Source organism: Ictidomys tridecemlineatus, chromosome 2 (genome assembly GCF_052094955.1).
Source record: "Ictidomys tridecemlineatus isolate mIctTri1 chromosome 2, mIctTri1.hap1, whole genome shotgun sequence".
In the NCBI taxonomy this organism is placed as follows: domain Eukaryota; kingdom Metazoa; phylum Chordata; class Mammalia; order Rodentia; family Sciuridae; genus Ictidomys; species Ictidomys tridecemlineatus.
In genome coordinates this window covers 81,108,690-81,136,659 of record NC_135478.1, presented here as the reverse complement: position 1 = coordinate 81,136,659, position 27,970 = coordinate 81,108,690, and the positions used below count along the sequence as shown (strand labels likewise).

General features: G+C 40.3%; 1 protein-coding gene and 2 non-coding genes across 7 annotated transcripts; 1 reads left to right on the top strand and 2 right to left on the bottom strand.

Annotated features, from left to right (window-relative positions):
* Positions 1-41: 41 nt before the first annotated feature.
* On the bottom strand, positions 42-182 carry LOC120892153 (U4 spliceosomal RNA). Its single transcript, XR_005736804.1, has one exon. It is a non-coding gene; the product is annotated as a U4 spliceosomal RNA (small nuclear RNA).
* A 563-nt stretch (positions 183-745) lies between these two features.
* Positions 746-886, bottom strand: LOC120892154 (U4 spliceosomal RNA). The gene has a single exon (XR_005736805.1). It is a non-coding gene; the product is annotated as a U4 spliceosomal RNA (small nuclear RNA).
* A 4,185-nt stretch (positions 887-5,071) lies between these two features.
* Sirt4 (sirtuin 4) lies at positions 5,072-27,964 on the top strand. 5 transcript variants are annotated; one of them, XM_078039017.1, is made up of 6 exons: positions 5,072-5,145; positions 11,264-11,761; positions 15,118-15,412; positions 15,529-15,739; positions 23,225-23,305; positions 27,493-27,964. In XM_078039017.1, the coding sequence occupies exons 2-4, from the start codon at positions 11,265-11,267 to the stop codon at positions 15,679-15,681; spliced, it is 945 nt and encodes a 314-aa protein (XP_077895143.1). In that variant the 5' UTR covers positions 5,072-5,145; position 11,264; the 3' UTR covers positions 15,682-15,739; positions 23,225-23,305; positions 27,493-27,964. The 5 variants fall into 5 exon arrangements, with proteins under 5 accessions (XP_077895143.1, XP_077895139.1, XP_077895142.1 ...); XM_078039013.1 differs by lacking the exon at positions 23,225-23,305; XM_078039016.1 differs by lacking the exons at positions 23,225-23,305; positions 27,493-27,964 and adding an exon at positions 16,819-22,201.
* Positions 27,965-27,970: the final 6 nt, after the last annotated feature.

Genomic DNA, 27,970 nt, shown 5'->3' with positions numbered 1-27,970 from the left:
GCGATGGAAAAAAACCTTACTTTTAAACCCACAATATTCAGTCTCCGTAGAGACTGTCAAAAATTGCCAATGCCGACTATATTTCAAGTCGTCATGGCGGGGTATTGGGAAAAGTTTTCAATTAGCAATAATCGCGCCTCGGATAAACCTCATTGGCTACGATACTGCCACTGCGCAAAGCTGGCAGACATGACCTCCCCTCCTGCTCTCCCATGGATGATAACTGCTTTTACAGTGAGGGTGAACAAAAGCCAGCACACGTGTGGATATAATGTGTTTCTGCACAATCAGTTACATTCAAGCACTGTTCTCGTGGGAAATTTCTTGTCATTAGATTACTCGTGTCCAATATTCGTTCATATTTTAGAAATAGAGAAGCCGCTGGGGATGCTGGGGACTTTTATGCAAATAAACGTGACGCCATAGAAACGACTGGGTAGACTTTCACAAACACCAGCCGGAAAGCGGTAAGGGTAAAACCTGAAAGCATGACTGGCTGAATGGGCGAGTGCAGGAATAAGCGCACGGGAGTTGTGCTTTGAGAGAGCAAGCATTCGAAAACGTAACTAAAAAGACTTTGAACAAAACAGCGTAGCATAAAAGTACTTGACGTTCTCAAGCAAAAACAAGTTTTTTTTGTAGAAAAACCTGCAAAAGCTTGAAGAAACCCTACGATGGCAATTAGTACTTTCGCCTTCAACTACTAATGAAAAGCGATTCTTATATTTGCACCAATAATATTCAGTCTCCGTAGAGACTGTCAAAAATTGCCAATGCCGACTATATTGCAAGTCGTCACGGCGGGGTATTGGGAAAAGTTTTCAATTAGCAATAATCGCGCCTCGGATAAACCTCATTGGCTACGATACTGCCACTGCGCAAAGCTGAAGAGCTACGCCCACCGGCCTTCGCCCCCAATAAGTGAGGTTCCTATTACACAAAGGCGAATTTGAGACTACTGGAAAAACTTTAACTTATTGTTTGATTGAAAATTATCCAATCAAGCGTAATTGTATGATGACCTATCGAAAGTACATAGGTATTTCGGTTGTGATTGAATTTAACGAGGTTTTGGAACAGATTGTAGCAAAGCACTATGGGAGGTAAGATGCTAATAGACTTATTTCAGAGACTGCAAAGGGAAATTGAGGGAAACCGCCAGAGTCCGTGTATTTTTGGCTCAGTTTCACAGTGTATTCCCTTCTCCAAGAGGTTTTTTTGTTTTATATTTTTTAATTGTGTTATATGCAGGAAAATTGGTGAAATGGTGCATTCCTGTAATCTCAGATCGCTGTTCTTTACTAGTTGAAGCCCAAAATACCAATTGCTATGAGGATTGCAAGAGGATCATAAATTTGAGGCCAGCCTGGGTAATTTAAAAAGACCCTGTTTCAAAATAAAAAACAAACGGGGTTGAAGGTGTAGCTCAGTGGTAGAGCATGCCTGGGTTTACTCCCCAGTACCAGAATACATAAATAAATAAAATTTACGTAAAGTACATATAACGTTTACCATCTTAACCAAATTTAAGTGTAAATTCAATGGAATTGAATACATTGCACGATTATAATCACCATTATCTCTAGAACCTTTTTATCTTTCTAAATTAAAACTCTGTCCCCATTAAACTCTTAACTCCTTATTCCCCTCTTCCCTCACCCCTGGCAAAGGCTATCCCACTTCTTTTAGTATGAATTATTTTTTGGTAGGGGGCGGGGAGGGAGGGAATAGGGTCTCTGTAAATTGCCCGGACTGGCCTTGAATTTGCCATCCTCCTGCCTCAGCCTCCTGGGATTACATGTGTATGTCACCAGAGGCCAGCTGCCTCTATGAATTTGACCACTCTAAGTCCCTTACATGAAAGTATTGTATGAAATCATACATATTTGTCCTTTTGGGTCAGGTTTATTTCACTTAATATAAAATTTTTGTGATTTCATCCATGTGTACTATGTATCAGAATTTAATTCCTTTTAAAATTTGAACAATATTCCATTGGATGAATTTTTTTAATCCATTCATTTTTTTTAAGAGAGAGAGAATTTTAATATTTATTTATTTTGGCGGACACAACATCTTAGTTTGTATGTGATGCTGAGGATCAAACCCAGGCGCACACACATCAGGCGATCGGGCTACCACTTGAGCCACATCCCCAGCCCTAATCCATTCATTCTTCAATGAGTGCTTGGTTATTTCCACTTTGGGGCTGTTGTGAATAATGTTGCTATTTGTGTACAAGTATCAGTTTGAATTTATGTTTTAAATTCTTTGGGGTATGTACCTAAGAGTAGAGTTTGCTGGATCATATGGTATTTCTATGCTTAATTCAAAAGAGCTTTCTATGAACTTTTTTTTTTTTCCCTTGAATTGCTGGGGATCAAAATTGGGGACTTATGCATGCAGGCAAGTGCTCTATCAGTGAGCTACTTCCCCAGGCCTTCTGCAAACACTTTATTTCAGAGGAGAGAGGCTGAAAGGCTGTATTTCCACAGAAATGCCATTGTGTATGAATTTGAAGTATGTTTCACCCTCACTGCCTGTTTTTCTTTAGCAGGTAGAAAGCTATTTAAAGCCTAAGTCTAAATCTGTTTCCTCCCCAAACTATATTCTCCAAAATACTTTCATTTTGACTTTTGCCATTCATTAAAATTTGAACAATGGTCTCTGAAACACTGACATTTCTCAGTGTTTTATTTTGTTTGGTACTGGATTATTATTATTATTATTATTATTATTACCTGGATTGAACCCCAGAAGGAACTTAACCACTGAGCCACATCTCCAATCCTTTTTAAATATTTTATTTAGAGACAGGGTCTTACTGAGTTGCTTAGGTCCTTGCTAAATCGTTGAGGCTGGCTTTGAACTTTCTCAGCCCCCCAATCTACTGGAGTTACAGGCGTGGGTTATTGTGCTCAGCCTGGTACTGGATATTGAACCCAAGGGTGTTTACCAATAAGCTACATCTCCAGCTCTATCTGTCTATCTATCTATTTATTTATTTTGAGACACTAAGTTGTTTTGGGCCTCACTAAGTTGCTGAGACTGGTTTCAAACTTGTGATCCTCCTGTCTCAGCCTCCCCAGTTGCTGGAACTACAAGTGTGTGCCACTATGCCCGGCTGTAAAAAAATTTCAAACACTAAAAGTTCAAGTCAGGTCTAGTGGGGCGCACCTATAATATAAGCTAAGGAGGCTAAGGCATGAAGATTGCAAGTTTGAGGCCATTTAGCAAGACTTTACCTCAAAATAAAAATTTTTAAAAAGGGCTGGCGATGTAGCTCAGTGGTAAAGCCTAATATCATGTGTTGAGGCCCTGGGGTTCAATCTCCAATACTGTTTAAAAAAAAAAAAATCAAGGGAGAGCTAGGCACAGTGGCCCATGCCTATAATCCTAGTGAGTTGGGAGGCTGAGGCAGGAGGATTACAAATTCCAAGCCAGTCTGGCAACTCAGCAAGACTCTGCCTCAAAATAAAAAATAAAAAGGCTGGGAATGGGCTGGGGTTGTAGTTCAGTGATAGAGCACTTGCTTAGCATGTATGAGACACTGGTTTGGTTCTCAGCACCGCATCTTAATAAATAAAAAAATAAAATAAAGGTTCATCAACAACTAAAAAAATTTTTTTAAAAATAGGCCTGGGGATTTAAGTCACTGTTAGAACACCTCTGAATTCAATTCCTACTACAATCAGTTGATAAATAAAACAAAGGGAAAGAGAGTGTCACTATTTTGACCCTGTCATGGGTTTTTATAAAATACCCTTGCATGCAGGAGATTAAACCCAGGACCTGCCTTATGCTAAGAACATACTCTACTACTGAGCTACACCCCCAGCCCTGCAATTTTTTAACTTATATTTTGGTTCTTTCAGCCAAGTTGATTAGGTTAACTAAGGCACATAGGGCTGTCAGGGGATTGATTCTTTCTGCTTAGAAGATTCTATAGATAATGATATATCCAAGTTGTAGCTGCAGATACTACTCCCAGGTTACTTTTTTTTTTTTTTTTTTTTTTGGTGCTGGGGATTGAACCCAGGTCCTTGTGCATGTGAGGCAAGCACTCTACTAGCTGAGCAATATCCCCAGCCCCCCAGGTTACTTAATGAAGTCAGTTTGCCAATATTTATCTCCATACATAAGATGAGAGGATCAGGAAACACTCTGCCTCCAGCTTCCTTATTGTTACTCTTGGCTTCAGTTTTTATTATATATATATATATATAATATATATATATATATATATTATATATATATATATGTATTGTCAATGGATCCTTTATTTATTTATATGCGAGGCTGAGGATAGAACCCAGGGCCTCACACACTCCAGCTCCTTATTTATTTATTTTATGTAGTGCTGAGGATCGAACCTGATGCCTCACACGTGCTAAGCAACTCTACCACTGAGCTACAACCCCAGCCCTTCAGTTCTTCTTGAAGCAGGGTAAGAGCTTTCTTAGATGAGCTTTCTTAGACTCTGCTAGATTGTGTTCTAAATATATATTTTAGTTGATGTCTTACTTAGGTGTAGCAGTTCTCACTGCCACATGTAAACAGACTTAATATCCAGGCATCTGTTCAGATCAATTAAATTAGAATCCCTGAGGTAGGATTAATTTAATTAAAACAGAAATAATATTGGAGAGGTCAAATGAGTCCACGTATATAGGAGATTTTAATCATATTAACTTGTGAGAATCTTATTTTGTCATAACCCACTACAAAGTGTTTTACCCATAGCAGCAAACTCGATTCCATTGTTTTGAATGCTACATGAAAATGAACACTGAAGACAATGATGAGTCAAGTGTAGACCTGTTTCTAAAAGCATCTATTAAGAAAGGATGAATTCCTAACTTATCGCTGTTTGGACGGGCTGTTTTGCACCCAATACCTTGGTACCTAAGCTCTAACTACTTCCTTCTGAAAGACAAGGCCCAGCTGAGAGCCCACACCAAAATTCCAAACCTCTGACCAGGAGAGATGGACAGGGGGCGCTCGCGGACGATAATGGGTCCCGCGGGATTGTGGGACTTGTAGTTTTCCTTGCATCAGTTCCTTTCACGAACTACAATTCCCAAGATGCACCGGTAGTCGAACAGCCCCCGCTGTCAGGGGTGAGGTGTCCCCTAAGCGGCGAAAGTAAGTGTGTTTTGAGCGGGCTGCAGGTTTCTCGAAGTTGTGCATTTCTTGTAAGGGTTTCACTTTTCCTCTTTGCCCTTGGTGGGGTCTGGAAGAGAGCCTCTCTTCCCGTGGGACGTGTTTTCGAGCGGCGTGTCTCTGGCCCTTCGGTCTCAGGGAAGAGCTGTGTCTTGTTCAGTTCGCGCGTTGAGGTGGGATGTCCCGGAGAAAGCGGGGTCGTGAATTCAGGTCTGGAAAGCCAGGCCTAAAATAGTGATTGCATATGGGATGCGTGTCACTAGAGAAGTTGTAGCTAACATGCAGGGGTCTGGTCTTTTTCTTCTTTTTTTTTTCTGTGTCCCAGCAGCAGAATTTATAATGGAGAGGTAACAAGAAATATGGGGGAAACGAAGAAATGAAAGGGGTGTGGGATTAATTACATGAATAAAATCAAAAGCCTGAAAGGTCTAAGCAATAAATTTTATCAAAACCTGACAGTTTGGGTTGGGGAGGTGTAACGCAGAGGTGGAGGAGTGCTTGCCTCTAGCATGCAAGAGAAGCTCTGGGTTCATTTCCCCCAGTGCCGGAAAAAATGAAAATAAATAAATTTTTAAAACCCTGACGAACTACAATTCAAACGTGCTCCTCTTGGCTTAGGGAGAAATAAGATGATTCTGATTTATAAAACAGGAAGTAGCTTTCTGGAACACGCACTCCCCCAAGGGATAATACTGACCAGAAATATAAATTTAACTCTTCTATAGCGACATCTTTAAATGTAGTCATAGGTGGAATAATAGTACGCTACTGAGATTTAAATAATATATTGGGGTTAGGTGGCTGGGGACATATCTCAGTGTAAACCACTTGCATGTACAGGGCCCTAGATTCAATCCCAAACATCACTCCCTGCAAGAAAAAGAATATTGGGGTAATTCATTAGCATTTTGGAATATATAAGGATTCATTTCTGACCAGCCTTTTTTTTTTTCCTGTTACAGAATAGACCTTATGTTATGTTAGAATCCTGCTTTACCAGTTTTCCCCCACCCTTTATTTATTTATTTATTTATTTATTTATTTATTTACTGTGGCACTGGGGATTAAACCCATCACTGAGGGCAGCCCCAGCCCCAGCCTAGCCAAATCTTATTTCCCTGGTGGTATGCTCACCTAGCATGTTAGGTTTGATCCCCAGTACTGCAAAAAAAAAAAAAAAGGCTCTTATGTAATAATCTTATGCTTAGATAAGACTTTATTTTGTGGGAGGGATGAAAGATTCTTGACAAAAAAAATTATTAAAAAGATAATAAAGAAGGTGGGCTTACTTCAGATTGGATTCAAAGGACCCAGGACAGGTTCTGGAATCTGTTTATACTGCTGAGGGCCAGTTGTTAAATATTTGGGAATTTACTAACCAGTTGTTAAATCACTTGTAGCCTGAAATTGGCCATAATAGGATTTTTCTTTTCCTTCTTGGGTGTGGAAGCCAGTTTATCTGCATTTCTCTGGCAAAGGCCAGTGTTTCTCTGTAAACCTGGAGCCCTAAAGTTCAATGCATCCCTGAATGATTAGATTGTTAACTAGCTCACACCCTTCCCAATTTTACAGGATATTGATTTTGATTTAAAAGAAAACACTTTATCAGGCGCAGTGACACACACCTGTAATCCCAGCAATATGGGAGGCTAAGGCAGAGGATCGAAGCTCAAGGCCAGCCTCAGCAACTGAGTGAGACCCTGTCTCAAAAAATAAAAAGGTTGGGGACATGGCTCTGTGGTAATGCCCCTGGGTTAAATCCCTGGTACCAAAAACAAACAAACAAACAAACAAAAAAACCCACACTTTGTAATACGGGGTCTGGGGGGTAGCTAAATGGTCTAATGCAATTGAGACCCTGGGTTCAATCTTCAGCACCAAAAGAACAAAAACAAAACCACTGTAAGATGGGAGAAGGGGAGGAGGAGAAGAGGCTGTATCTTTTCTGTTATGACAGATACATTGATTCATTTTGAGTCCCTTGAAGTCATTGATTCATTTTGAGTTGATTGATTATGAGTTGTTAAGCATGGATAAGTAAGGTCTGGATAGATGTCTTTCTTAGGTTACAGAAAAACCTATGCTTCTTTCAAGCACATTTCTCTAATACTTAAATATCCTTATTTTCCATAAAACAGTATTGTATGCATTTCTGATAAATTCTTACTCCTTAGCTCTTTCTCAATATCAAGCTCTCATTGGCTCTCATTAATCTCTGCATAATACTTCAATGTGCAGATTAGCTGATTAGTAGATACTTTGGGTTGGCAGCTTCCCAAAAGGGCTTGATATCTCATCAGTAGGAGCTGGGGATGCACTTACCTAGTACGTGCAAGACCCTGAGTTAGAATTTCATCAGTAATCTGCTACTGAATATAATTTAGGGTGGACATTTTGGGGGGAAATAAAGATACCAGCCAATCTTATCTTTATTTGTGGGTTTATCTTTTTTGTGTGACGTACTGTGTATTGGACCTAGGCCTTATGCGTTTTATGCAAATGCCATACCCCTGAGCTACATCCCCAGCCCCATTCCCTCCCCTCAGCCACCCTTCTAATTCCCGTACTGATGATTGAACCCAGGAGTGCTCTTATCATTGACCTCTGACCCAACCATTTTTTATTTTGAAACAGAGTCTAACTAACTAACTAACTAAACAGAGTCTAACTAAAGTGTCTAGGCTGGCTTTTAACTTGCAATCCTTCTGCTCTGAGTTGCTGGGATTATAGGCATGCGCCACTGTGCCTGTCATCTCCAGCACTGTTTAAAAATTTTATTTTGAGCCAGGGTGCTAAATTGTCCAGAGTGGCCTCAAACTTGTGATTCTTTTGTCTCAGCCTCCCAAATTCTGAGATTACAAACACACCACTGCATTGGCTATCTATGGATTATTATTATTATTTATTCTTGTTATTATTAATTTTTCAGTGCTGGGAATGGAACCCAGGGCTGCAACCATGTTAGGCAAGGGTTCTTCCAATAAGTTCACCCCTGCTCATTTGTGGGTTCTTGACAGAGACCCTGGTTCTCTCTCACTTGGGTACATATTTTTTCTTCTTTCTTTGCCTTAGTTATCTCCAGCCTATAGTTTGGTTTTGTCTGTTTTTTGTTTGTTTGTTTTTCAGGACTTAGCCCTTATTTATCTCTATTCTGTTGTTAATCATGAGCCCTTGGGTTCAGTTTTGTCTAGATCTAGGGCAACATGAGGGCACTGGATTACTAAGTTTTTTGGCCTAATTCACTTGGCACATTTAATTTGAAATATATTTTTCTCCAAATACTATATAATTGCTGAAATGGTTCAGATATTGGGATTTTTGTCTACCTTTACAAGAAAACTTTCCATGTTTTAGCTTCTCTTCACACTTCCATTCTAAGCTGTTAAAATTCACAGGATTTAGGGATACAGCCTTCATTTCATGGCTTTTGGCACCTTTGTACTCCTGTTGTCCTGGCTACATCAGGGTATCTTCAATCCATACATTCCTCTAAAGAATTAGCCATCATTGAATTTCAACCATTAGCAGTTGGCCGAGGGTGTAGTTCGGTGGTAGAGCTCAGTGGCAGAGAGCGTGCTTAGTGTGTGTGAAACCCTATGTCCAATCCACAGCACAAAAGAAAGACATTTTTTGCTAATTGTTTCATTTATATACTCCTATCCTCTTCATCCTTCTCCTTATTATTTTTAAACAAATTCTTTCAGATGTATCATTTCATCCAAAATTTTAATATAAAACTATATGAGATGAAAACTTTTTTAAGCCAGGTATGGTGGTATGTACCTGTAATCCCAGGTACTTGGGAGAATGAGGCCAAAGGATCGCTTGAGCCCAGGAGTTTGAGGCCAGCCTCGGCAATGTAGCAAGACCCCATCTCTTTAAAAATACACACACACACACACACACACACACGCACACACACATACACACACACACTTTTAAAGAATCACAAATACCGTCTGTCATATGCATTAAAAAATTAACTTGTGGGGCTGTTATTCAGTGGTAGAGTGAATGTTTAGCATGCACAAGACCCTGGGTTCAAGCTCCACATCCAAAAAAACAAATAAATAATAATTTATTACTATCATGAATATTCTGTTTGTTTTGTTTTGGTATCAGGGATTGAACCCAGGGGCACTCGACCACTGAGCTACATCCCCAGCCCTATTTTGTATTTTATTTAGAGACAGGGTCTCACTGAGTTGCTTAGCATCTTGATTTTGCTGAGGCTGGTTTTGAACTTGAAATCTTCCTGCCTCAGCCTCCTGAATCACTGGGATTAAAGTTGTGTGCCATTGTGCCTGACTCAATATCCTGTTGATGTTCAGTTTTTTCAATTGTCATATTGAAAAAATGTCATAGAATGTCTTTTTTTTTTTTGGTACAAGGGATAAATCCAATGGTGCTTAACCATTGAGCCATATCCCGAACCCTTTTTATTTTTCCTTTTGAGACAGGGTCTCACTAGGTTGCTTATAGCCTCACAGAGTTGCCGAGGCTGGCTTCAAACCTGCCATTCTCTTCCCCAGCCTCCCAAGCTGCAAGAATTATAGGTGTGCATTACACACCTGCTTAGAATGTCATATATTTTTAAAATTTTTTTTTTAGTTATTTTATTTATTTATATGTAGTGCTGAGGATCGAACCCAGGGCCTCATGCTAGGCAAACACTCTACCACTGAACCACAACCCCAGCCCCGAATGTTATATTTTTAAAGTTGGTTTGAATCAGCATCCATATATATATATATATATATATAACTTATCTGATATATAGATATATAGAACTAATATATATATATATATATATTAATTGTTGGTGTGTTTTTAAATCTCTTTTAATTTTAATTCTTCTTTTTTTTTTTTTAACTCTTTATTTATTTTTATGTGGTTGCTGAGGATCGAACCCAGTGCCTCACACATGTGAGGCTGGCTCTCTACCATTGAGCTACAGCCCCAGCCCCTTAATTCTTCTTCACATCTATCTTATGTAATTTATTTGTAGAAGAAACTGATTTGTTTGTCCTGTAGAGTTTCAGTTTCCAATGTCCTGGACTTTGCCAGGTGACAAATGCTATCATTTTACACAATGTTCTATTTTCTGTATTTCCTATAAATTATTAATTAGAGATTTGATCAGAATCAAGTTTGATTTTTTTTTTTTTGCCAAGACCACATCTTAGGCAGTCTTCCATCAAAAGTCTCATAGTTCTCAATGTTTCTCTGTAATTTAAAAAAATTAATTATTTATTTTGCAGTGCTGAGGATTAAACCTATTTAATTAAATATTAAACACATGTTAGGCAAATGCTCTACCACTGAACTACACCCCCAGCCCATCTTTTTGAAATCTTAGCAGCTTTTGATGCTCAATGTCTATTTTTTACCTCTTATTTTTCAGCTATGAAAATGAATGAATTAGCTGGGTGACTCAGGAGGCTGAGGTAGGAGGATCACAAGTTTGAGGCCAGCCTCAGCCACTTAGTGAGGTACTCCAACAACTTAGCGAGACCTTGTCTCAAAGTAAAAAAAATAAGTGCTGGGAATGTAGCTCAGTGGTAAAATGCTTTGGGGTTCAATCCCTAGTACCAGAAAAAAAAATGAATGATGAATTTTTTGCACATGCTTTAACATTCTCCCTTTCTCCTGCCACTGCTAACTATAAATCTACTTTCTATGTCTATAGCTCTGCCTATTCTGGACATTTCATATAAGTAGAATCATATGATATTTGTCTTTTTGTAGATGATTTCTTACACTTAGCCTAATGTTTTCAATGTCCATCCATGTGATAGTATGTATGAGAACTTTTTTTTTTCCCCAGTGATGGAGATTGAGTCCTGGGTGCTATATCACTGAGCTACATTCCCAGTCCTATTTTTTATTTTGAAACAGGATAAGTTTCCCATGCTGACCTTGAATTTGTGATTCTCCTGCCTCAGCTTCTTCAGTAGCTGGATTCTAGCTTCGTTCATTTTTTACTGCAGAATGACACTCCACTGAACAGATAGATCACATCTTGTTTTTTCTTTCATCCGCTAGTGGTTACCTTTGTTTGCAAAACTCATCTTCTCACATGAGGTTTCTTTTTCTCTAGAATGAGGATGAGCAGTGGGTTGACGTTCAAGTCAACAAAAGGCAGTTGGATCAGAAACCTCAGGCGGCAGTGCTCATGCAGATCTGTTGAGTTCTTTGTGCCATCAAGTCCTCCTTTGGACCCTGAGAAGGTCAAAGAATTACAGCGCTTCATCACTCTTTCCAAGAAACTCCTCGTGATGACGGGGGCAGGGATCTCAACTGAGTCAGGGATCCCAGACTACAGGTCAGAAAAGGTGGGACTTTATGCCCGAACTGACCGGAAGCCCATCCAGCATGGAGATTTTGTACGGAGTGCTCCAATCCGCCAGCGGTACTGGGCAAGAAACTTTGTGGGCTGGCCTCAGTTCTCATCCCACCAGCCGAACCCTGCACACTGGGCTCTGAGCAACTGGGAGAAACTCGGAAAACTGCATTGGCTAGTGACACAAAATGTGGATGCCTTGCACACCAAGGCTGGGAGTCAGCGCCTGACAGAGCTCCATGGATCCATGCACAGGTGCAGGAAGTCTAGTTTGAACATGGCATTGTGTGTTCTGTGAGAGCCAGAACCTTTGTTATCTTAGTTAAGGTTGTATTAGATCCTGAGAAAAAGATTTGGAAGCAAATTGTTTAGAGTTGAGTTTAGAGTTGATCCTGGTAAACTCAGTCGGGGAGTAGGGACACAAAAAAGTGGGGACAAGGAAGCGTGTGTTCAGGGCTGGGGATGTGGCCCAGTGCTAGAGCACTTGCCCAGCATCACGAGGCCCAGGGTTTGATTCCCCAGCACTAGTGGGGGAAATACGTATGGGTTACTACTTTGAACAGATGAGCTCAGTCCTGCCAGGACTCCGTGTCTAGAACATGCTTCAGAATTATCTCTTTGAAAGTGAAGGAAGCTGGGGTATTTATCCACCATTTCTCATGCCTCCCTATTCCAAGTTGCTCTTGGGGAATTATTTCCCTATCGCTTTACTCTGCTTTCTCTCAAGAAGGCTACCATGGTCATGGAACATTCTATGCCAAAGAGACACAGGAAGCTGCTTATAAGAATATTGTGTCCCTGTGGCTTCCAGGGTGTTCTGGGATGTACATGAGCAGAACCAAAAGTTTATGCTACAAACTGCTGGGTCTCCAGCACATAGACACACAAAACACAGGATAGTTCTGACTACAGTCAGAACTCTAAATAATTATAGGTGGAATGAATACACGGGCAGGGGATTGTACCGACAGCCTTGGCAATGACTTGTAGCTAATTGGAGACTATTTCTTTATCTTTATGTCCCTGAGAGCCTCCTCTGAGAACTAAAATCAGCCTGCCAATTGTGAATTATTTCCTGGGTGCCTGTGTTATGCGTATTGGCATGCCACCTGGTAGTGTGAATAAGAGGTGGTCTACTTTATATGCAGGAATTCTGTTTGGTGGGGGAGACACAAAAATAGCATGTTTAGCAACAAACAACTCAACATGTGTTTGTTAAATTATGTGGTCCTTGGTATATATGATGTGCATGTTCAAAGAAACAGATGTAGTGAAGATTGGCATACTTGAGAAAGCTTGTATGGGTAAAGTGGGGGCTTGAGACTGATTCAAGTTTGACTTAGGCAAAGGATTCTGGGAAAAAAGGGCTTTCTAAATGAAGGGAGTTCATAGAGCCCAGGGGAGTCAGGCCTGACCTCTATGGAGGGTTTGGGAATGGTGACTAGTGTGAAATCAGATTTTGAGAGGGGCTAGACCCAAATTGGTTGCAATTGAAAATCAGATAGCGTAGTTTGGGTCTGTTGTGACATAAAGGGTTTCTGAGCAAGAAAGCAACAACATGATAAAAATAGCACTGGAGAAAGGCTAGACAGGACTAGAAAGAGTGGGTTAAGGGAGGTCAGCCTGAAGGACCCAGATTATGGGGTTATTGGGGGAATTAGAGAATTAATGATACCTATATGTTCATGTTAAAAATTCATAAAAACCTTTATCTCATGATCAAAATTTCAAAATTCACAAAAGTGGAGACTAAGTACCCATAAACCATCCCCCAGATTCAAAAATTTTGTTTTTCTTTTGGTACTGGGGATTTAACCCAGGGGTGCTTTACCACTGAGCCACATTCCCAAACCTTTTTTATTTTTTATTTTGAAGCAGGGTCTCACTAAGTTGCTTAGGACCTCACTAAGTTGCTAAGGTTAGCCTTCAAAGATTTTTCTTTTTCTCCTTTGATACCTGTGATTGAATTCAGGGGCACTCAACCACTAAGCCACACCCCCAGCCCTATTTTGTATTTTATTTATTTTAATTTGTTTTTGCAGTTGTAAGTGGACAGCATGGCTTTATTTTTGTTTGTTTATTTTTATGTGGTGCTGAGGATCAAACCCAGTTCGTCACACATGATAGACAAGTACTCTGCCACTGAGCCACATCCCCAGCCCTATTTTGTATTTTATTTAGAGATAGGGTCTCACTGAGTTGCTTAGGGCCTCACTTTTGCTGAGGCTGACTTTGAACTCATGATCTTCCTGCTTCCGCCTTCCTGGCTGCTGGGATTATAGGCATGCACCATCTTGCTCTGCTAGGATTGATCTTTTTTTTTTTTTTAATATTTTTTTAGTTGTCAATGGACCTTTATTTATATGTGCTGCTGAGAATCTAACCCAGTGCCTCACACATGCTAGGCAAGCACTCTACCACTGAGCTACAACCCCAGCCCTGGGATTGATCTTAATAGGATAGTCAAGGAGATGTGGAGATGGAACTAGGGTTTGGAGAAGGTAGGAGTAGAGTCACAGAGGAGGCAGCCATTATACAGAGACACTGAAACAGGAGAGAGCTTCAACCAACAAGGAGAACATAGAAAACAGGGTGAAGGACTGAGGAGTATCTAGAGGAGGAACCAACTATACCCCCTTTCATTCTTTATTTTCTTTTTATGTTTTTAGAGGCAGGATCTCATTGCCCAGGCTGACCTCAAACTCCTGGGCTCAAGCCATTCTCCTGTCTTCACCTCCAAGTAGCTAAAACTGCACGTTTTTGTTTCCTTCAACAGCTATTTAGTGAGCTCCCAATCACTACATTGGATGCAGGCACTATTGTAGGAGGTGGGCATTAGGGCAGTGGCCAAAGGACTTAACATGCTTGCTCTCACAGAGTTCATGTCCAGGTGATGAGAAGTGAGAAGATAACCAGAAGGGGCTGTTTTAGGTTTGGTCGATTTTTGTTTTTTTAGCAGTATTAAGGATGGAACCCAGGTCCTTGCACATGCTAAGCACATTGCCTGCCACCGAGCTATGCCCCCAGCCAAGAAAAGTGTCTTAAAGAGAAGAGGGTGATAATGACAAATAAAGTAGGTGAAGACAGTGCAGAATGAAGGGGAAAAGCACTTGTTCAGGCACTCAGGAAATCATAAGGTACAGCATTTGCTGTTATAAGGATAGAAGTGAGCCGGACATGGTGTTGCACACCTGTAATCTCAGTGGCTTGGGAGGCTGAGGCTGTAGGATTGCAAGTTTGAGATCAGCCTCAGCAACTGAACAAGACCTTAACAGGGAGAACCTGTCTCTAAATAAAAAATAAAAAGGGCTGGGGATGTGGTTCAGTGGTTAAGCACCCGTGGGTTCAATCCCTAGAAGATAAAAGCGAGCTAGTGGAAGCCTAAGCAGGGAAGTGTATAGTAAGGAAACAGATGTACATTACTTGCTCTAGAAAACTAGTGGTAGAATAGGAGGAAAGACCACAAATCCACAGGAGATCAAAAAAATGGAGGCCTAAGATGGGGAAAATTAGGGTGTTAGGAAAAGAAAGTGGGGGAGACCGTCACTGCACCTATAGCAGATTTGTGCCTTCAAGGAGAGAGCATTCAGTGGCCTCATCTTTGGTTTCAGGGTCCTCTGCTTGAACTGTGGTGAGAAGACTCCCCGAGGGGTGCTGCAAGAGCGCATCAAACTCCTGAACCCCACTTGGAACGCCGAGGCCCAGGGCCTGGCCCCCGACGGGGACGTGTTTCTCTCGGAGGAGCAGGTGCAGAGCTTCCAGGTCCCCTCCTGTGTTCGATGTGGAGGTCTTCTGAAACCTGATGTTGTGTTCTTCGGGGACACAGTGAACCCTGACAAGGTTAATTTTGTGCACAGGCGTGTGAAAGAAGCCGACTCCCTGTTGGTGGTGGGATCATCCTTACAGGTATGACTGGTCAGAGTGGTGACTGACCTTTGGTGGGCTGGGGCGTCCTGGAGGCTCCTGTATTCGGTTGTCTTTTCTTGGATCTAGAGCTCTTACATGTGTCTTCTGCTGGGCAGGTGTACTCTGGTTACAGGTTTATCCTCACTGCCCGAGAGAAGAAGCTACCAATCGCCATACTGAACATCGGGCCCACACGGTCAGATGACCTGGCATGTCTGAAGCTGAATTCTCGTTGTGGAGAGTTGCTGCCTTTAATAGACCCACACTGACTCAGCCTGACGTTCCAGATCCAGAAATAGGGCTTTCCTTTGGATCCTGCTGCTGAAGGTACGTGCCTTCTCGGTTCCCATTTGACAGAGTACTGGGGTGTGCTTACAAGATACAGATATTTCTAGGCTTCTTTTATATATATATATATATATATATATATATATATATATATATATATATATATATATATATATTTTTTTTTTTTTAGTTTTCGGCAGACACAACATCTTTATTTGTATGTGGTGCTGAGGATCGAACCCAGCGCTGTGCGCATGCCAGGCAAGCGCACTACTGCTTGAGCCAGATCCCCAGCCCTTCTAGGCTTCTTAACATATGGTCATTGGACCCTAGGGCACTTAAGCACTGAGTCATATCTCCAGCCCTTTTTTATATTTTATTTAGAGATAGGGTCTTGCTAAGTTGCTTGGGGTCTTACTAAGTTGATGAGGCTGATCTTGAACTCATAATCTCTCTGCCTCAGCTTCCCGAGCCATTATATAGTTGCCTAGCAACATATAGTCATTCTTTTTTTTTTTTCTTTTTATTAGTTGTAGGTGGATACAATACCTTTATTTTATTTTCATGTGGTGCTAAGGATTGAACCCAGTGCCTCACGTGTGCTAGGCCAGTTCTCTACCACTGAGTCACAACCCCAGCCCCCATACGGTCATTCTTAAGCTAGCTTCTTAAGAAAGACTATAATTTTCAAATTCTAGCTATAAAACTATTTAAGACACTAGAATAGTTATGTGCCATTGATTCCCCCTGCTTTCTTTTGTGTGCTAGGGATTGAACCCAGGGCCTAACATGTTAACCAGGCATTCTGTCACTGATCTTCACCCTCAAGAATTTTTTTTTATTGTTATTGTTGTAAATGGACACAATACCCTTATTTATTTATTTTTATTTTTTATGTGGTGCTGAGAATCGAACCCAGTGTCTCACACATGCTAGGCAAGCACTCTGCCACTGAGCCACAACTCCAGCCCCCAAAATCCCATTTTTAAAATAACCATTTTATTGAGATATAACTCACATATCATAGAGCTTACCTTTTAAAATGTACAACTGTGCCGAAGTCTGGCTTGGCACAAATCAGGAGCCACTTGTCAAAAAGAAACTAACTTTATTTTTAGAACTACAAACGCCAAACAAAACAGCTCCAGGGAAAAACCCTCAGAGCCCAACTGCCACCACCGGCTTCCACCAGCCTCTCTCCCCAACACCAGCCTTTTCCTCCCACAATCCTCCTCCTCTTGAGGCCGATTGGCTGGGTTGCGTGGGCAGAGCCAAAGAAGTCACCCAATGAGCAGCTCCGTGGAGGAGCCAATCAGCTAGATGTTGCTGGGGCAGCTGTGAGCCAATCATCAGCTGGCAGTCTGAAGGGCAGGGAAACAGCCCAATGAACATCACCGCAGAGGAGCCAATCAGCTAGATGTTGCTGGGGCAGCTGTGAGCCAATCATCAGCTGGCAGTCTGAAGGGCAGGGAAACAGCCCAATGAACATCACCGCAGAGGAGCCAATCAGCTAGATGTTGCTGGGGCAGCTGTGAGCCAATCATCAGCTGGCAGTCTGAAGGGCAGGGAAACAGCCCAATGAACATCACCGCAGAGGAGCCAATCAGCTAGATGTTGCTGGGGCAGTCTGAAGCTTGCTGGCAGCTGGAAGTTTGCTGGGGCCCCTTTGGCTGTGGCTCTCAACATCTCCCCCTCTCTGTTTAAACAACAAGCATGTGGCTTATGGACCGTGCCTGCCTTAGGTTGTCCAATACATATGGTCCTTACCCGTCTTCGGATGAGCTGACCTCAGGGCGTCAGCCTCCTGTCTTAGGTTGGTACCATTGTAATTGGATCTTACCCGTCATTGACTACCGGTCCAGTATACAGCCACACCTGTGGAGAGGTCTCAGCGGGGGGGGGGGGGGTGTGAGGTTCTTTGCCTCACCTCTGTTGACCCCCAAATTTTAGCTGAATGATCATGACAAGCAGAAGGGAGGAAGATATACCAAGTCAATTGACGGCTCCTTTTGGGAAAATTGTACCACCGATGATATCATCAGCAAAAATACCCCAACACTACCACAAGTCGCTGCACTAACAGATAGTTCACAATGCATACAAGTGACACATAGTTCTGTAAGCAGTTCAGTGCAAGTTCTGTAAGCAGTTCAGTGATGGCTATTGCAGAAACTGTAGATTAGTTTTATCTTTGTCTTCACCGGCACAGGGATGAAGATAGGAATTCTGGCAATAATGACTAAAGAAAAAATTAGGTAACATTCCAGAAGACACTAAAAGAAAACAATTTTCTTAACAATTTATATTATCTTCATCGGCACTGGGATGAAGATAGAAATTCTGGCAATAATGGCTAAAGAAAAAATTAGGTAACATTCCAGAAGACACTAAAAGAAAACAATTTTCTTAACAATTTATATTATCTTCATCTGAAGATAGAAATTCTGGCAATAATGGCTAAAGAAAAAATTAGGTAACATTTCAGAAGGCACTAAAAGAAAACAATTTTCTTAACAATTTACATTATAGTGAAGAGAATTATTAAAACGAAAGGTGAGAGTAAACAAACAGATCTGTTAACCTCCTTTTTTGTTTACATATTAAAACAATTCTTAACAGTTATTTACCCAATTTAAATTAAACCATTTAAATCACGTGAATAAAAAAAAAAAATATTTGGATCCATCTTTTCATGAGCGCTCATCATATATGATATATGGAAATACGTACATTGGACATACGTACATTCAAACATATAACACAAAACACAAGTGTGCACACATAATATAATACATACAACACATAACATAATAGTAAAGGCCTTATAACTTTTTACAGGTAAAATCTCTATTGCAATGTTTAAAAACTCTATAGTCAAAAAAAAATAGAACTGATCAGCAAAACATTAACCTAGGTCTGTATGAGCTCAAAAAAATAAAATAGAACTTCATGATATGGGAAAGGGCAATAATAAAATAGATATTGAAAAAAGCATCCTGGTTCTGTCGCAGATGTAAGGATAGCCAAATTGGAGTTTTGGATATCAGCTATTATGGATTTGAGCTAAATCATCTTCTTTTTGGTCTGTAGAAATCGCTTTAGTTAATCTCTCTGGAATCCAAATCGGCTGCTGTTCTCCCTGTGGAAACACACAAACAGACCCCTGACTCCAGACAATCACTGGGTCAGGATTTTAGTTAATCTCTCCGGAATCCAAATCAGCTGTTGTTCTGGGTCAGAACCTTGGTTAATCTCTCTGGAATCCAAATCGGCTGCTGTTCTTCCTGTGGAAACACACAAACAGACCCCCGATTCCAGACAATTACTGGGTCAGGACCTTTCCATTGACCTGTTAGAATATCTTTCCAAAGTACCTTGGGCTTATGTACATTTTTTGGACACATATGCCTTTCTGCAGCACTAAGTCCTGATGAATCCAAATTTAAAAAGTTTAGCGTAAAAAGGGTTATTTTAAGTTTATCTTTGGGGAATATATACCCCTTCCCAATTCCATCTTTTTGCTTTAATAAGTACATTTTAATAGTTTGATGAGCTCTTTCAACTATGCCTTGTCCCTGTGGATTGTATGGGATTCCTGTTATATGAGTAATGCCAAATGATGAGCAAAATTGTTTAAAAGAAGTAGACGTATAACCAGGGGCATTATCTGTTTTTAACTGTTTTGGAATGCCCACAGTGGCAAAATTTTGTAAGCAATGAGCTATAACATCTTTAGTTTTTTCGCCGGCATGAAGGGAGCCCATCAAAAATCCAGAAGAAGTATCAACTGTAACATGCAAATATTTTAATTTTCCAAATTCTGGCAAGTGTGTGACGTCCATCTGCCAAATATGGTTAGGCATCAATCCTCTAGGATTGACTCCAAGATTAACTTGTGGTAAAAAGGTCACACAATTTTGACATTGTTTTATTATTTGTCTAGCTTGTTCCTTAGTTATTTTAAAACGCTTTTGTAAAGTATTAGCATTGACATGGAATCTTTCATGAAAATTTATAGCTTCTTCTAGTACAGAGAAAATATGTATGTCACGTGTAGTTTTATCTGCTAAATCATTGCCTAAACTAAGGGCTCCAGGCAATCCTGTATGTGCCCTGATATGTCCTATAAAGAATGGATCTTTTCTGTCCCAGATTAAACTTTGTATAGTGGAAAACAAAGAGAAAACAGTAGAAGAAGGGGAAATTCTACCAGCATCTTCAAGGGATACTATAGCGTTAACTATATACTGGCTATCAGAAAATAAATTAAATACAGAATCTTTAAACATCACAAAAGTTTGTAATACTGCATTAAGCTCTACCTTTTGAGCTGATTGTTTGGGTACTAAAAATGTAAAAGTTTGATCAGGTGTAACTATTGCTGCTGTACCATTATTTGACCCATCAGTGAATATATTTGGAGCATTCATGATAGGTGTTTTTCTTGTCATTTTTGGAAAAATTACAGGATGCAATGACCAAAAAGACAATAAAGGATTAGATGGTAAGTGGTTATCAAATGAAACATTAGATTTGCACATTATTATTGCCCAAGTATTTAACTCATTAGCTAATTCATCAATTTGATTCATAGTATATGGAGTAATAATTTTATGGGGAGAAATTCCAAACACTGCCTTTGCTGTTTTTATTCCTTTGAGTATTAATTGTCCTACAGCCTCAGGATACCTAGTAAGAATAGTGTTAGGAGAATAAGATAAATGTATCCATAATAATGGACCTTCTTGCCAAAATACTCCTGTAGGAATATTTTTTGTTGGTAGTACAATAAATAATAAAGGCAAACTTATATCAATTCTATCCAAATGCATATTTTCCATATATGTTTCAATGATTTTTAATGCCTTTCTTGCTTCAGGCGTTAACATTCGGGGTGAATTTGGATCTGATGGACCTTTTAGGATATCAAATAAAGGTCCCAATTCTCCTGTTGGAATACCTAGATAAGGCCTTATCCAATTTATGTCTCCTAATAACTTTTGAAAGTCATTAAGTGATTTGAGTTGATCTACTCGTATTTGAATTTTTGGTGGACGGACCATGGTTGAGGATAATAGAACTCCTAAATAATTAATTGGAAAATTTAATTGTACTTTATCTATTGCTATCTCTAGATTATAATTTTTTAATAAATTTGTAAGTGTGGCATAACATTCTAGCAATGTGTTTTTAGCTTTGTGTGCTAATAATACATCATCCATATAATGAAATATTTGTAGTTCAGGATTTTGATTTCTAAGTGGCTGGATTACTTTGTTAACATAAATTTGACACATAGTTGGGCTGTTAGCCATCCCTTGAGGGAGTACTTTCCATTCATATCTCTGATCAGGACCTTCATGATTTAGTGCAGGGATAGTAAATGCAAAACGTGGACTATCCTCAGGATGAATTGGAATTGAAAAAAAACAATCTTTAATATCTATAACTAAAACATACCAGGTTTTTGGCAAAGCAGACAATTGAGGAATCCCCGATTGAGCAGGTCCCATAATGACCATTTCATTGTTAATGGCTCTTAAATCTTGTAGTAATCTCCATTTACCAGATTTCTTTTTGATGACAAAAATGGGAGTATTATGGGGAGATACAGAAGGTTGTATATGTCCTTCCGCTAATTGTTGTTTGACCAGATCATGGGCTACTTGTGTCTTTTCTTTAGTCAAGGGCCACTGAGGAACCCATACTGGCCTTTCTGATTTCCATGTAATTTTTATTGTCTCAGTGGCCCTTTGTGAAAATCCAACCCATGTCTGTCTGTTCCTTGATCTATTTGTATTGGTGCTGCTATACATTGTTCTTGTCTTTCTAATCTTTTTCCTTTCCTAAAACCTTGTCTAGCCATAATAGTGGGTGCATTTTGATTGATATTATTTGTTAATGTCAAACCTAATTGATCTAAGACATCTCGTCCCCATAAATTTACGGGAAGATGATCCAATACATATGGCTGTATAGTTCCTTCACATCCTTCAGGATCCTTCCAATCTAATAGCATTGCACTTCTATCGGGATTAGTCGCCACTCCTAGGCCTCGAAGCGATTGAGTGGCTTGTTGTAATGGCCAATGTTTTGGCCATTCTTGACGAGAGATGATGCTAAGATCTGCACCTGTATCCAATAGCCCATTAAATTCATGTCCTTGAATATTTAGTTTTAGCATGGGGCGAGAATCTAAATTTAAAGAAAGCATAGCCCAATCTACACCTGTGGAGCCTAATCCCTTGGAACCTCTTTCTACAACATGACTGGAAAATTTATCATGTAGGCTTGGTATTATTAGTAACTGTGCTATTCTATCTCCTGGTGAAATTACTGATATACCCTTTGGAGAACTGGCTATAATTTTTATTTCACCTTCATAATTGGAATCAATTACCCCAGGACTTATCAAAAGTCCTTTTAGAGTAGAAGAGCTGCGTCCCAATAATAAGCCTACTGTTCCTTTGGGAAGAGGTCCTTTTACCCCTGTGGGAATGATTTGAACTCCCATCTCTGGAGTTAGTACTGATTTGGTGGAGGCGCAGATGTCCAACCCTGCGCTCCCTCTGGTTTGTCTGATGAGGGATCTGATGTGCTGGGCACTACCTTGATGGGGTTGCTGGGTTCCTCCAGTGCTCCGTATATTTGTGGTTTGGGGCCCCGGAGCATTGGGGCCCCCTGTCCATTTTTTGGCAATGGAGCCCGATGCCTTTGTCCACGATATTGTGGATAAACACCTTGTCCTTGTTCGTTTTTTGATAATGGAGTACCCTCTATGGTGGTTTGAGGACGGTATTCATTAGCCCAATATAATGGAGTACCCTCTATGGTGGTTTGAGAACGGCATTCATTAGCCCAATGTCTCCCTCTATGGCATCGTGGGCAAATACCCGGTATTCTACTTGTTTGATACCTAGTTTTGTTAAACCCTCCTCCTATGGGGCAATTCCTTTTAAAATGTCCTGTTTGTTGACAATTGTAGCATGTTCTTGGCCTGGCATCTAAAGCCTGTTTTACTGCAGCTGCCACAATTTGCCCTTGTTCATTAATGTCTCTGGCATCTAAAACTTGTTTTACTGCAGCTGCCACAATTTGCCCTTGTTCATTAATGTCTCTGGCATCTAAAGCTTGTTTTACTGCAGCTGCCACAATTTGCCCTTGTTCATTAATGTCTCTACATAATTTAATATATGTGTTTAAATCTTCCTGTTTCCATGGTCTAATGATATCTCTACACCAACGATTCGCTTGGTCATAAGCCAGTTGTTTTATTAATGGCATTGCTTGTTCTGTATTCCCAAAAACTCTGGTAGCTGTTTGAATAAGCCTATCTACAAATTCAGCATAAGGTTCATTAGCTCCTTGTATTATCTTAGATAATTGACCTTGTAAACCTCCAGGTTCTTGTAAAGTCTTCCATGCCCTAACTGCATCTACAGCAATTTGTAAATATACACCAGGATCATATGCAAGTTGTTGCTGCCGATCCTCATAAGGTCCCTTTCCTAACAACATATCTAGATTTCTCTGAGGATAACCAGCTGCTGCATTTCGACTAGCCGTCTCCTTGCAAAATTCCTCATTGGCAACCTTCCATAACAGGTATTGTCCTCCATTTAGCACAGCTTTACACAAACTAGCCCAATCTGCTGGCGTCATGCTTAAGTTGGTAATGGATTCGACCAAGCTTACAGTGAAGGGTGCTTGAGGACCATAGGTTGTTACAGCCTCTTTTAGCTCCTTCACTGATTTGAAATTTAAACCCTGGTAAGTTCGCTGCCCTCCTACCTCAAATACAGGGCATACTTGAGATCCTGTCTCAGGATCCCAACTATCAACTGCGGGGGTTGGGAGTCTCTTAGCATATGGAGGTGGTGCTGTTGACTGGACACTTATGCCCTCTGGTGATAGAGTGCTGTTAGTAGCAGTCTCTAGTAGAGGTGGCGCTGTTGGTTGAACACTTACGCCCTCTGGTGATAGAATGCTATTAGTAGCAGTCTCCTGTAGAGGCGGTGCTGTTGGTTGGACACTTACGCTCTCTAATAAAAGGGTCTTATTAGCAGTCTCCTGTTTTAACTTTTCCCCTGATAGATTTTTCTGCTCTAAACTTTCTTCCTCTGTCTCACTATCTCGAAAGACCTTCTCTTTTACTTGAATCTTTTCCTCTTTCTGACTAGCTCGAGCTTTTACTTGAATCTTTTCCTCTGTCTGACTAACTTGAGAGACTTCCTCTTCTACTTGAATCAATATGTCTTCTTCTTCCTCTACCTCTGTCTGAACTGAAGGCTTTGGACTAAGCAAATCAGATATGTACGTCCACAATGTCAATGTGCCAACTGGCAGAGTCCCTGGGCTGTTCTTTTCTATTCTTTTTAAATCTTCATGATGGTTCCATTGTGGTTCCATTGTGATATATCTAACAACTCCTCCTTAAAAAGCCATGGGCTATATTCTTGTATTATATCAACGTATGCCCTGACTGCTCTTGATTTTACTGGGAAGCTTCCTTCCTTTAACAATTTACTTAACAGTCTTTCGGTTTGTTTTTTACTAATTGCTGATCCCGTATTTCTACTATAATACAACCCAGCAAGATAACAGCAAATAAAACCGAGACAGAATCCAATAAAAATGGAACCACACAAAATCATTATATCAGCCTTTCTATCCTCCTGACGTGTGCATCCGTCCTTTCTCCCTATCTGTTCCTCAGACGCAAATAGTTTTTCCTCAGATGTGAGTGGTTTCTCTTCCCTCTTACTCATCTCCAGGGACAGGAAAGTTAAAACAAAAACGAAGCAAAACAAAAGAGGAGACTTAGAATGGCTCCCCATCCTCTCGCCCTGCCCTCAGGGGCGAGCAGTTTACTTACCCTCAGTTGCTCCCCGTGCGAGCCACCAAATGCCGAAGTCTGGCTTGGCACAAATCAGGAGCCACTTGTCAAAAAGAAACTAACTTTATTTTTAGAACTACAAACGCCAAACAAAACAGCTCCAGGGAAAAACCCTCAGAGCCCAACTGCCACCACCGGCTTCCACCAGCCTCTCTCCCCAACACCAGCCTTTTCCTCCCACAATCCTCCTCCTCTTGAGGCCGATTGGCTGGGTTGCGTGGGCAGAGCCAAAGAAGTCACCCAATGAGCAGCTCCGTGGAGGAGCCAATCAGCTAGATGTTGCTGGGGCAGCTGTGAGCCAATCATCAGCTGGCAGTCTGAAGGGCAGGGAAACAGCCCAATGAACATCACCGCAGAGGAGCCAATCAGCTAGATGTTGCTGGGGCAGTCTGAAGCTTGCTGGCAGCTGGAAGTTTGCTGGGGCCCCTTTGGCTGTGGCTCTCAACACAACTGAGTAGTTTTTATATTTTTAAAAATTTTCCATAAAATCTATTAAATTGAGAATTATACTTTCTATGAGGTAGATACTAAAACATCTGAAATTTAATTCATTAATATACAAAAACATCATAAAAGAAATACAAATTTATCCTAAAGTTTCTTGATACTTGTCTGAAGGTGACCGACAGCTTGGCCAAGTTAGTCATGCTGCCAGTTTACCTCCAAATGTTAATTTAGTGCATTAGAAATATCTTTTCTCTCTTTTTTAAAATGTTTAGTTGTTGATGGACCTTTATTTATTTATATGCGGTGCTGAGGATTGAACCCAGTGCCTCACACATCTTAGGCAAGCGCTTTACCACTGAGCCATAACCCTAGCCCCTTTTCTCTTGATATAAAAGGAAAAAAAGACAATGAAATGTGAACCTGAGTTGTTTTTAGTACCCTTGCAAAGTTATCCATTGATTACTACTCATTTCAGAACACTGGAACATTTTCATCATCCCCCCCAAAAAAACCTTGAACCCATTAGCAGTCATCCCCATCATTGCTGCCACCACCCAGCCTCTGGGAACAATTAATCTTTTCGTATCTGCCTGTTCTGGGAAGTGTGTGGCTTTCTGTGTGGTTTATCCACTTAACATAATGTATTCAAGATTCATCCATATTATAGTATATTTCAGTACTTCATTTTTTTCTTTTTTCATGGTACTGGGGATTGAGTTCTATCACTGAGCTACACCCACAGTCCATTGATTGATTATGGTACTGGGGATTGTGAACTCAGTGCTTGCAAGGCAAATGCTATACCACTGAGCTACATCCCCAGTTTTATTTTATTTTTTAAATTTTTGAGACAAGGTCTTGCCAAGTTGCCCATGATAGCCTTGAATTTACAGTCCTCTTGCCTCAGTCTTCCTGAATAGCTGGGATTATAGGAATGTATTACCATGCTCAGTTTTTTTCTTTCCTTTCTTTCCTTTCTTTCTTTCTTTGTGTGTGGTAGGGGGATGCTGGAGATTGAATTCAGGGCCTCTTACATACTGGTCAAGTGCTCTACCACTGAACTACATCCTCAAACCCCTTAATTCCTTTTTTTTTAAATATTTATTTTTTTTTAGTTTTCGGCGGACACAACATCTTTGTTTGTATGTGGTGCTGAGGATCAAACCCGGGCCACACGCATGCCAGGCGAGCGCACTACCACTTGAGCCACATCCCCAGCCCTCCCTTAATTCCTTTTTATGGTTGAATAATATTTCATTGTACAGACACACAATTAATGACTTCATCAGTTAATGAACATTTGGTTGTTTCCACATTTTTTTGAGTGTGCTGGGAATCAAATCCAGGGTTTTCATGTGCCAAGCAAGTGCTCCACCACTGAGCCAGACCCACAGCCGTCTACTTTTTGGATATTATGAATAATGCTGTTGTAAACATTTGGGTACAAGTTTTTCTATGGAATTATATTTTCATTTATATATAGCTGGGATGGGTCTTCAAGGCTATTTCCCAAAATATCTGTCCCATTTTTTACATTCCCGCCAGCAATACACAAGGGCTTCAATTTCTTCACATACTTGTCAACACTTATTGTTATGTATTTTGTGTTGTAGCCATCTTTGTGAATGTGAATTGGTATTTCTTTGTTTTTATTTATATTTCCCTAATTTCAACTAATGATGTTGAACATCTTTTCATGTGCTTACTCGTCACCTACATTTCTCATTTGGAGAAATATTTATTTAAATCCTTTGCCCATTTTTTTGGTGGAGGATTTACTGGGGATTTTACCCAGGAGTGCTTTACCACTGAGCTGCATCCCCAGCCCTATTTATTTATTTATTTATTTTTAATATTTTTTTTTAGTTATACATGGACACAATATCTTTATTTTGTTTATTTACCTTTTACGTGGTGCTGAGGATTGAACCTAGTGCCTCACATGCAAGTGCTCTGCCACTGAGCCACAACCCCAGCTATTTATTTATTTTTTTGAGACAGGGTCTCACTATGTTGCTCAAGGACTTGCTAATTTGCTAAGGCTGGCCTCAAACTTGGAATCCTCCTACCTCAATTTCCCAGTTTTTAATTTTAAGCAGTTAAGCAGTTTTTAACTTTTAGCAAAGTGTTAGATGGACACAATACCTTTGTTTTATTTTTATTTATTTTTTATTTTTTGGTGCTGAGGATTGAACTCAGTGCCTCTGACGTGCCAGGCAAACACCCTGGTACTGAGCCACAACCCCAGCCCCAGTTTTTTTTTTTTTTTTTGTAGTTGCAGATGGACAGCATGCCTTTATTTTGTTTTTTATTTTTAACTTCTTTGAACTGATACATAAAAGTGTAACAGTTGTACATAGTGCCCTGTAGGTAGGCTGATGTTCACAATTATTCCCTCCACCCCATTCCTAGCTTATCTTGCCATTAACTTGTTCCATTTCTTTTTCAGATCTCTTGAGGGATCAAGAGTCATCCCCTTTTCCTCCAACTAATTGAAGTAGAGGGCAGAAAACCAACTTTTCTCTGCCAGCCAATCTCTGAACTGGGCAGGTTTCAGAACCAAGAAGTTAAAGTCTTTAGGCTGATGAGATTTGCTTCTGAAGAAAGTCTTTTCCAGAGAAGCAGCTGCTCTTGATGGGAAAACTGCATTAATTTCCTTTTTATGACACATGGCAGAAGAAATAGCCTGGGAAATACGTAGGCCACAGTAGTCTAAACCAGGGATCTCACTACATCAGGGTTACCATAAGGGTAGAAGGAAATGACTTCATTTATAATCCCTAATAGTTGTGTCTTTAACTGAACCATCTGATACACACACACACACACACACACACACACACACACACACTTTTTTAAATAAAATGAGAAATAGCATGAACTTTTTATTAAAGAATAAAGTAATAAATTTTAATAATACACCAGGT